Source organism: Diabrotica undecimpunctata, chromosome 7 (genome assembly GCF_040954645.1).
Source record: "Diabrotica undecimpunctata isolate CICGRU chromosome 7, icDiaUnde3, whole genome shotgun sequence".
In the NCBI taxonomy this organism is placed as follows: domain Eukaryota; kingdom Metazoa; phylum Arthropoda; class Insecta; order Coleoptera; family Chrysomelidae; genus Diabrotica; species Diabrotica undecimpunctata.
This window is the reverse complement of record NC_092809.1, coordinates 34,581,484-34,593,579: the sequence shown is the minus strand read 5'-3', so window position 1 is coordinate 34,593,579 and position 12,096 is coordinate 34,581,484. Positions and strand designations below refer to the sequence as shown.

General features: G+C 35.1%; 1 protein-coding gene across 1 annotated transcript in view; it reads right to left on the bottom strand.

Annotated features, from left to right (window-relative positions):
- Dok (docking protein homolog) overlaps positions 1–12,096 on the bottom strand; it is a 29,149-nt gene that overhangs the window by 2,710 nt on the left and 14,343 nt on the right. Inside the window, exon 2 of the mRNA XM_072537045.1 lies at positions 2,573–3,147. Within this exon, the coding sequence (XP_072393146.1) occupies positions 2,573–3,147 (575 nt within the window). The remainder of the gene's footprint in view (positions 1–2,572; positions 3,148–12,096) is intronic.

Here is a 12,096-nt window from a genome sequence, read left to right as displayed (position 1 = left end):
ATGGAGACGTTTAATAAGAAGTAAGAGATCAAGTACAAAGAGCAAATAGATTAGCAAGATGCTTTAATAACACTATATGGCGTAACCGACACATTAGCTAAAAACCAACGAAGAAAGGAGCTTTTTGGGCGTAACATGTCCCTGGATCAATACAGGTTACACCAGAACACCAATAGCTTTATGTTGTGAACGATTATAACAATATTGCACTTAAAATGAAAATTTTGTAAGATAAATATTTTATTAACCCTGAAAAAATTGTGGCTACAGTAACAAACACGGCATCAAATATTATATTTATCTTTTTAGATCTTAGTAGAAATGAAATTCGAGAAGTAAATGTTCTGACATACACTTAGAAGGAGTACCCATTCTTCTTCTTGTAGTTCCTTCTCCTATTGGAGGTTGGCTATCATCACAGCTATCCGTACCTTATTGGCGGCTGCACTAAAAAGATCTACTGAGCTGCAACTATATCACTCTCTTAGGTTTCTCAGCCAGGAAATTCTTCGTCTTCCTATGGATCTTTTACCCTTGATTTTACCTTGCATTATGAGCCTTAATATCTCATATTTCGCACCTCTGGTAATGTGGCCTAAATATTCCAGCTTTCTTGTTTTGATGTGCTTTATGACCTCGCAGTAGTCCCATTGAACAAGATCAATTGGAAATCAACGTAAGTAGCAATAATTATAATATTGTAACATTTTTTTTATAATTAGATTAGTAACTAATCATTATATATTACTTTAAGATTAAATTTAAAAACCCTTTGCAATTACCGCAGCTACGCCAATGACCGTATCAAAAAATCTCCCTTTTGCGCCGTATGAGAGGTCCCGATATAGTCTTTTATGAAAAGGTAACGGTACTTTGAAATTTTGTTTCTTTATAGACCTAATTCTTCCTATATCTTTCAGATTTTTTATTCCTTAAAAGAACTACCGAAACATGCAGTTTACTTTATTGCTGCTTTGTTATAAATTTGAGAGCAACCTTGTTCGTCGTCAAATTTTTGGGAACAAAGAACATTTAGGCCTTTATTTATAGCGCTGGGAAGAGAGTAATAAAATGTTTTAAACTTCTTACAAATAGCTATACTTCAAAGAGAACCGTTCCCTCAATATTGTACAGTTATTTGCCGGTTTCCTTCTCTTTCAAAAAAAAATACCATTATGTTTATATGTTTCCGCCGAAAATGAAAATAAGTTGGTTCTTGTTAAGAAGGAATTCTTTAAGTGGAGATGATTCTATTCTAGGGGATAGTTTGTTCAATTTGAAAAAGAGAGAATCACTTTTCGTTGGGTAGCCTAAGAGATTAGACGGAGTTTTGGTTGCGTCGTCTATGAGTTTAGACGTATTTCTTTCTCTGGGAATTTATCTATAAGTGTTCAGGAGAAAGATCAAGCTGTATATGTTTGTAGGTAAGTAGGTGGACGAATTACACCGAACATATTATTTATTATTTGTTTATGTAGTGTGTAGTGTGTTCTTGTTATCTATTTCTCTGTCTTTTCTAATATATCTTATCTTGTCGCATCTTTATTATTTCTTCTGTTGGATCCATTTCCGGTTCCAAAAGCTAGTTTCGAACCCCCGACTCGCTCTCCACCAACCATCTAGCTGCCGTTCGCAGTGTCTCCATAGGCGACCTTTCTAGCACCATCCAAAAGAGGTTCCCGAGGTTACAATATAATATAACGTGTAAGGTAAAGAATTGTGGAAAAAGTAGCGAAACACTGCGGAATTAATTCAATCATACTCAGGTCATACTCTTAGTCCGCCAGGCACAACAAGGGGGAACTTCTTGTATGAAAGTATAAATCCAATGATTTGTGTAGACAAAGTTACCTACGAAGGCTTTAACAGAAATGCTAGATTTTGTTAAAACTGACACTATATTTTTTATGTGCCTTCTGACTAAGATAATTTCACTCAAAAATAGTGAAAAGACATTCAAATGTGATGTAAATATAACTGAAGGATTGTGATGAAAATACAAGGGAATTGAAAGAATTGAAGAGTCCAGAATTTAAGTTACGTTGATCTGATAGTATAGACGCTTAAAACAGCTTTTAATAGCAGAGTATATTCTCTAAATATGTAATTGTAATTATATTTAAAGTACATGTAATTAAACAACTCTGCTCAGAGTGTTTTTTGGCACAAAATTTCGAGACAGTTGAAGATAACCATTTTTCTAATGAAAGAACTATTCATTTCACTTTAACAAGATGACGAAGCGTTGAAACGACGTGAAAAGTTTGTTACCGAGTAAAAATATTTAGAAATGAAATAGTCATACAAAAATTGACAAACGAAAGGCCTTTTTATAGCAACTAATTCTGTAGCAGCAATTTCTCTCCATGATTACGATAATGCGAGTCCTCTTACATGTTTTAACAAACAGTAATTCAACATCTTTTGATTCGAACTTAAGAAACAATTTTTGCCTCTAAAAAACAGCAACTTCTGCAAGGTATCTTAAGTAAAAACTCTACTCCACGTTTAATCCGTCTTCTTAGAGTACTATTAAAAATGAAAAACGACAAAAACTAAAGATTATACGTACCTAAAAATCTCCTGTTGATTTTGATGTTCAAGGTAAAATGTGCCTTCTCCAGATTCACATTTTCTTCCAGCTTCGAACGTGAATTTGCCGCTTTTATAGCCGTACCTTCTGATGTAGCAATAAGGCCACGTGAATAGGAGCTTATTATCTATTATGTTTCTTAATTGTAAGGCAGTCGATGTAAGAACTAAGGTATAAGTTTTACTCTCCAAGCCACAGTTTATGGACACCGGTGAAGGGTGCAATTTGACGTTGAACACTCCTTCTCCAGATGAGCAATACAGATCGTTGTCTTCTTCGATTGATGTCATTTTGGATACTTCGTCTGGAAACGCGACGGATTGTATTGCCGAAAGCCATTCGTTCATGGATTGTTCTGTTAGAGCACCAAATTCGTAAACTCCCGATTTGGACGTTATTACAAACGTCGTGAGAGACTTCGAATTGATTTTTATACAGTTTTCTAACGTTATAATCTTATAATCTTTGGAGTCCACGGCGTCATACACTTCTAGTCGTTCCATACCGAATTTGCTTGCTTTAAATAACATGCAATATTTTTGTTGCCATGATTTCTAAAATACAAAAAAGAGAATTTCATTCATTTTGTATAATAATATTTATTAATTACAAAAAGGTGTTTCTCCAGATTAAATTGGGCCACGTCAGGTAGTGACAGAAACCGAATTGGAAAGATAAAAACAATCGTATTAACTTGTCTTAAATATCAAGTAGATTGGACGACTGAATAGATTGGATGAGTTTTCATTCTGTAAGGTGGGTAATTTGGTTAAGCCATTGTACCTCTTTTAAGGATATGTAAACTTTGTTTTAAAACAAGGATGGGACCAATTTTGCCTTTGAAAGATCAAATATGATAAAAAAATATATAAAAAAATATAAAATAATAATAAAAGAATGTGGAAAATTGTAAAAGAAACTGTTTATGAAGTAAATTGATAAAAAATGATTAAAATTCTTAAAATTCCTAATTCCTAAATTTACTCTTCTTATAATAAACGATGCAAATATAAGAGAAATGCCACAGAATGAAACAACAGAGTTTTTTAATTCATAGTAAGTTTTTTACTATCTTGTCATTTACTCAAAAACTAATTTACAATATATTATTGTTAGGTTTTTATTATCTTTTATTTACACTATTTTATTTATTATTAAATCTTCTTAACACTTATTTTATTTACTCTTTATTTATTTAATTTATATACAGCCTTACTACACTTAAATTTATTTACACTATACATGACATGACAAGATCGGTTTTACCTTGTTTAGGCCTGGGCCTCTTCAAGGAATGGGTTACTCCTTTTTTTTTTTCTCGGAGTAGTGGGGGCGTGGTAAACGGCAATCGCGTGAAATGTTGTAGAGAAGTAGTGGACTACTAAGAAGCAGGGGGGAAGCTGAAAGTGGCTATTGTGTGAGCGATCTGGGAAGATCCAAAAACGCACAAGAGGAAGTGGGAGCTGTCAAGCATGCCAGTTTAGGTACTTCAGGGGTTACCAGCCAAGTTTTAGGAACGGCTCTTTAACAGCGTTGTTGGCGCGCAGTCTTTGCCTGCGATATTGGAGACATACTTCCTGCTGAGGATTAGGATTCTGTCCTTTATTGGTGTTATAATTGGCTAATACGTGTATGTGGGCTGATGGATACGACCAGTCCTTCCTCATACAGTATCTTAAGATACGACGTTCGGTGGTCATGATGGCATTGAGTTGGTGTGTCTTGATTGAGATATGGACGCATGCCTTGTATTCGACTATCGGTCTGACGAAAGTTTTATATGTATGCAACAAAGTTTTAGAATATGTCCCGCCCAGTTTGCCGGACAGCACTTTCAGGAGGTTAAACCTCTGCCTCATCCTATCTAAGGTTTCCTGAACGTCAGCCTTCCAGTTGAGAGTCCTTGTAAAGCGAACGCCCAAGTAGAGAACTGAGGCTCTGAAGATGAGGTCTTCTACCAAAAGTTATATCCGGCCCCGGACATCGCGACAATATGGAAATTTAAAAAGTATTGCTTGGTTTATGGTCACTCTCCATTTGTTGCACCATGTTGTTGTAGTGTTGCGACCGTTCGAATACAAACCGTTGCTGTCCACGCTCCCTGTGAGAACCCGAGGTAAGGATGGCCGTATCATCAGCGAATAGGAGAGACTCTGATCCTTGCTGTGGGCGGGGAATGTCACTGTTGTAAACTGTGTATAAAATTTCAGCACGTATTGAGCCCTGGGGTACTCCAGCTTGTGAAGTGAATGGAGTGGATAGGTGGTCAGCTATTTTGATCCTGATTGTCCGATGTGAGAGATAGGAATTTATTAATTTAACGAAAGGTGTGGGCAGTCCAGCAAGGTGGAGTTTTTCGATCAGTCCTGTGTGCCAGACCTGATCGAATGCCTTCTGGATCGTGTTTCCTTTCGTTAATTGATTGTGAAATGAAGGTTGTTGCTTCTACCAATGCATTTTGTGTGGAGTGACCAGCCCTGAATCCGAATTGGTAATCTGGAATTTGGAAGTGAGCGTCTAGGAATTCTCTCTCTCTCTTGTCTCTCGTTGAGGATCTTCTCGTAGACTTTACCTAGGGTGCTCAGAAGTGATATGGGTCTGTACGATTCAGGGTTGGTGAGGGTTTTCCCTTTTTTTGGGATCATGACTGTACTGGCAACCTTCCAAGGAATAGGAAAGTAACTCAGTGATAGAGATGTATTGATAATATTGGTGAGCAACGGGATTATATTCTGTGGAAGATTTTTGAGGCATCTTCTGTGGATGTCGTCTGGGCCAGGAGATGTGTTTTTGCCAATGCTACACATCTGTCTGACGGTGTCCTCAGTCACAGGGGCCATCATCGGGTGAGGATGTGGCCCATCATTTGGCTGAGGGTAGTAGAATATATCTTCCACTCTCCGTTCGGCTTCTCTTTTGGATCTTTCGCTGAAGTTGGGGTTGTTTGGGGAGATGAGGGTGGCCTGTAGTGTATTTTTGAAAGCTTCGGCCTTGTCTTGCGGATTGTTGAGGATGACGTTATTTACTATGAGATGAGGTCGTGGCTGACTTTTTTGTTTCGTTAGGACTTTGAGTTTATTCCAGAATGCAGCACCATCTCGGTAGTCAAGGTCGGAGGTGACACGCATCCACTGTTTTTGTTTCAGCCTGTTCACTTCCAACCTTATAACCGCCGAGAGTCTGTTGTACTTTGTGTTGATGAGAGGGTCTCTGAATCTTTTATACTCTCAGCATTTTCCTTTTGGATTTGATTTGTGCGATAATGTGCGGTGGAAGAGTTAGAGTATAAGGATTGTATCTGGTTTTTGGAATAGCCAGGGCTGAGGTCTCTTGAAGAAGCTTCTCAACTTTGGAAATCCCTGTGTCAACTTGATTATGTGTTGACATATTGCCTAACTCTGGGAGATTCTGGTTGATATGTTCTTGGAATAGTTCCCAATTTGCTTTACGATAATTTGTCCCATAGATTGCAGGTCTTGTTTGTGGAAGAAAATTGAAGTCAGTTTTGACTAGGAGTGGAAGATGGTCGGATGTTATCGAATCACCGATGAAACATTCATCATCGATCCTATCAAGCAGGCTATCCGTGCATAAGATATGATCAACGATGGACATTCCATGGTAATTGAAAATCCATCATTATTGGTGATTGTAGAAATGGGCAGCTCTAGAAGAAGGTCTGAGAGCTGTCTGTCTGGAATATTAGTTTGAATGTCACCAAATTGAGTATGCCTGCTATTTAGATCGCCCATTAATACCGCCTTGTCGAGTGTGGAAAAGTACTCAACAAGAGGTAAGGAGAGGGGTATATTTTAGAAACTCTTTAATTTATATTAGACATTTATTTATGACTGCAATACGAGATAAACAATACGAGCTTACAATTCAGACGGAATTTAAATCTAAAATTGTTCTGTGCTTATATACTCCGGTTACTCCGGTCATGCTTCTCGATTTCTCTAGGAAATCCAACGGTCCTCATAACAGGTCCCTTCATAATCCCTTCTTTTATTAAGAAGTATTGTTATGGAAAACTCATATCCTTCCTTAATTAAAAAAAGTCTTTTATCTGGAACACTCCTATCCTCCATCCTTAATTAAAAAATGTCTTTTCTCTAACAATTATGGTACTTTACCCGATGATTTACCCAATGGTGACAAATTAAGGTCAATCTCAAATGGTACAGTTAATAGTACAGTTCTGCAAACTATGACACATGGGACTCCCTTGACTTCATCAACATCCCATTATTCATCCTTACCTTTCCTCAAGTTACAGATAAACTTATTAAATTTTTTAGAAATATACCAGTGAAAGTAGCTATTGACTAAGTAACTAAGACGGCCAGAAACTTGTTTTCCAAAACTAAAACGCCTTTATATCATCTTGAACAAATCAATGTTAATTGCACATTCCTTGTGCGGAATGTAACACTTGTACGTAGGGCAGACTGAGCGTTCACTAAGAGTAGATTAATTTTACATCGTAGTGATATGGACTTCCAAATATTCTTGCGCCTTAGCACAACATGCCATGACATCTAAATACAGGGTTAACTTATAGGTTACAACTCTTTGTAACGAAAAGAATAACACTAAAATATAGTTTTATTGAAACATGTTATATACTTAAACTGACATTAGTCAGTTTAGTAAGTTTACATACATAGTCCTTGATTTGACACTGGTGTAGTGAACCTCCGATTAATTACTATGGTTTATTTTCTTGAATCGCTTTGTTACTTTTGCACAAATTGTGTTCTCTTGTGGTACTGTTATGTTAATAATTAATTTAATTATAGAGGTGTATGAAGTCTTGCATACTTTATTAATTTTGCCAATTCGCAATACTAGTGGTAGTACCCCGATATGTTACCAATTTTGAAATTACCGCCTTACTTGTTATATACATATATATACATATATATAGTTTTTAAGATGTTTAGCAGTTTAGATTTACTAACAAAACTAATTTTATTTGGTGAGTTAAAATTTATTTTTCTAGTTTCACTTTGTAAGATTTTTTGTATTTTTCTTATAAGCTCTTGATAAAGATTGTAAACACAATTGAAAGCTTGACATAAAGAATAGTTTACCAATAGCCCTTTTATTGACTCCAAATCATAAAAAACATATATATATATATATATATATATATATATATATATATATATATATATATATATATATATATGAGGAGGTAACATGCAAACAGCCTTAAGTCACAAAAAAATCAAATTTGAGTTAGATGTGCCTATGCATTGTTCTGTTGTAGCCAAAGTGGTTTATTTTATTGGATTCATGCAAAAAAAATATTACTAATGGTAAAAGCATGTTAAAAACCACCTTTACATGCAAAACAACTTATTTCCACTATACTGGTCCATGCTAACCAGCTTATTTCCAACCAACCAATAGGAGCTCTGCAAGTGCCACTCAGCTGACCCAGTGAGTCTTACAAATTTGAGGATATGTGAGGGTTTATTGTCAAAGTATTTAAAAAATATTAATAATTACTTTATTATTTAAAGGATAATGGATGGGGAAGATGCAAGTGTAAGTGTTGGTGAAGGAAATGAAGGGACTAGAAAGAAAATAGTTACAGGAGGAAAAAGAAAAAGTAAACAAATAACCAGGTATGTAGCTCCTAAAAGAGCCCTAGTTTTTGTACCTTTCAAAGAAGAGTTTTATAAAATTCCAGAGACGAAAAGACAAGACAATATAATTGCCAGTCTGATTCATGCAACATTAATCAAAAGACATAGGCGTAGGTCGGTAAACAAAAACAAAAAGAAAAAACTTGAACCTGAAAGTATTCAATACAATACTGTTTTCCAACTGTCTCTGGTGCTAAAACTTCTGTATATATAAAGCTTTGTCGCATTTTTATTGGTATTGTAGAAACTACACTGACTCTGATACTTACAGTACGTGCTGCCTGTTCAAAGAACAATTAAAAGTGCACCAGCACAGTCTGCTGAAAAGGCGCAGCTATTGGTTGAAAAGTGGATTCTTTCAAGAAGAGCAAAGGCGTTTTATGAGTACATGAAAATGGATGTTTATCATTCTGTTAGCCTTTGCTTTGATCTTTAACCAATTCAGCCACAACCGAAAAGTCCAATTATTTTAATAACAAGTAACAATTATAACAAATTTGGTTTTGTTAATCCTCTTAATGGCTCAAAACATGTGCACCTAGACACTGATGATTGAATATGGATTCCGAAAACGATTTGTTGTTGTGATATAGCCCGATTGGGTTTTTAAATTATATACCTTTTATAAAGGGTTTTAATAATTTTTTTATTATAAAAGGTTATTCCTAGCGTCGTTTAACAACCTCCAGTAAGAGGCTTTGAATTTTCGGTTCACCTAATTCGCTATCGAAGAGAGGTCTCCCGACTTCTTGTTACATCGTATGGATGCCTCTGCAGCGTACCAAGCTGTTATTTTAATTATAACGGCCAAATACTAGACTGCATTTCATTTCAGTTTGAACTTCCACAAGTGTTCCTGATGAGGAGTTGAATAACTTAAAGCACGTGTAGAACAATGGTGGAATTCGAATTGAAATGAAATGCAATATTTTACTTACATATATATATATATATATATATATATATATATATATATATATATATATATATATATATATATATACATATATATATATATAACAGTCCGCAAAATCACGCATATCTCTAGCATAAATCTAATCGCAAGATATAGTGGAATATTTTTAGAACATTTATATACGCCAAAAAGCGACAAAAACGTAAAACACACTCATACTCAAGCAGTTATTTGGAAATGTATTAACCATCCAAGAATAATATGTAGATAACAGAAACCGCAACTGCATAAACGTTAGCGAAATGACGATAAAAGCGACTGAAACCGAGTGCTGCTGGATTCCCCAATATACTAATTTTCATTATACTTTATTATTTACTAATAAATGAGCAACATATCTGACATTATACTTTTGGAGTGAACTAAATACTTACGTTATAATGATGAATTGATTGCAAATGTGAGTCAATTTTCAATAGGTAAAAAGAAAAAGATTTACTCACAATTAATTATCTTACAGAATGGGAGGATAACATACAATATCCTACAGTAACGCAACCATTAATCATGTACAGACATGGAGGCAAATAGAAAATACAAAAAAAAATAAATAAATAACTCCCAAAGTTTCAAATAACACTTGAACTTTTTATCGAAACTATTTAACATCAAGGAACTAAACGGAGGCATATAATGCATGAAAAACGCCAATTCTTAGTGAAACTTGGTGACTTCTTAGTGAAATTGTGACTTCTTAGTGAAACTAAAAGTGGCCAATCTGCCCGCTGTGTCATTTATTTAAATTATATAAAAGGATGAGCCTACATCGTATCCAAAAGACATTCAATTCTAAACTAATTGCCAAACAGTCTGAAATTAGACAAGAAAAATCATGCACCGGACAACTATTGAACCTCATAAAGTTTATAGAGGAGGGTTTCGAAAACAAACAGATAACTGGAGACGCACTAATTGACTTAACAGCTGCCTAAGATATGGTGAACCACAAAAAACTGCTGGGTAAAATATATATAAATACTCTGAATAATTCTAAACTGGTAAAAGTCGTGGAATCTCTGCTCCAGAATAGGAGATTCTTCGTTATGCTACAAAGTACGAAAGCCAGATGGAAAAATAAAAAAATAGACGGCTCCAAGGAAGCGTACTTTCCCTAGTTTTGTTCAATACATACACAAATGACCAGCTAATAACAAACAGAGCGAAACACTATCTATATACTAGTGACCTGACTATAGGCCTACAATCCAAGACATTTCATAATATCGAAATACAGCTAAAAGATGGCCTATCAATATGTCCAAATACTATAAGGAAAACTACCTCAAGTTCAATCTCCCAAAAATACAAGTGAGCGCTTTCCGTCTAAACATGAGTAATGAGAGGAAAAATAAATTTCAATTCACATGCAACACACAAACTGGGAACTCAGGAGGAACTACCACATCGGTGGTAGTTATTACTCCTGAGGTTAACTATCAAACTGATAATGAGGACATAGATGAGGATGATCTTCAGAACAAAAAGCTTTCTGAATGATGTTCTCGGAGAAATATAGGTTCATTACATGAGTGATAACTCTGACAACGACGAAGAAGACAAGCTACCTCTTGCGATTAGAAGAAAAAAATTTACTGAAGAGTCAAAATAAAACCAAAGAATCTGACTGGACGGAAGCAATTACTGATATTAGTATGACATCTACAACAGGTTTCAAGGGTCGTCTAGAGATATGAAAAAGTAAATCCGAGGTAAATCATTTGAGAAATTTTTCTACAATGAAATTATTGAAAATATTACAGAGCAGACAAATTTATATGCAGCTCAAAATAACAATCATCAATTTCATGTAACGCAGGAGAGATAAAAATATTTCGGGCTATTTTACTTTTTACTGGTTACCATAGATTGTCACTAGAGCACAATTATTGGTGTTTAGATGAGGATCTTCAGGTTCCCCTCGTAACTAATGCAATTTTAAGGAACCATTTCCAAGAAATTAAAAAATATCTACATTTGGTAAATAATTCGCAAATTGATACAAGAGACCAAATGTATAAAGTGACTTCTCATGAACAAACTAAATAAAAAATTTCAACAATTTGGCATATTCCACAAAGACATCAATTGATGAAGCGATGATAAAGTATCTTGGACATCACTCCTCTTAATAATACATAAGGGAAAAGCTAGTAAGAATTGGGTACAAGAACTGGATGCTTTGTAGTTTAACTGGTTATTGCTACAATTTTTACACATATTGTGAAGCGCCAGTGGATAAACAAAAAGGCTCGGCGTTGCCATTAGGATCACAAGTTGTTTTACAAATTCTTAATATCGTTTATGTGCCTACTGATCACGAAGTAGTTTTTGACAATTATTTTCCAAGTTACAATTTGATGGTAACTTTGAAAGAGAAGTGCTTTAGAGCAACAGCCACATTAAGAGAAAATCGTATAAAAAATGTCCTTTGCAACCTTCCACTGAAATGAAAAAGAAGAATCGTGGATATTTCGAATATCGCGTTGACAAAACAAGTCTACTACTTTTTGTAAAATGGAAGGACAACAATGTGGTCACAATGGCAACAAGTTACGATAGTATTGAACCACTTTCAGAAGTAAAACGTTAGTGTGCCGATGCCAAAGGAAAAATTGATGTACCCCAACCAAAACTTTTCTCAGCATACAATGCTTCAATGGGCAGTGTTGATCTTTTTGACCAATCAGTTAACAACTACCGAGTCAGTATACAAGGTAAGAAATAGTGATGGCCCAGTTTTATCCACTGCAAAACTCGACTCTTGTTTACTCGTGGAGGTTACAAATATTTGCTGAAAATAAGGAAATGGATTTTTGGCTTTTCAAAGAGAGTACATCATATTAAGAACTTTCGGGAAATCTACTTATTCT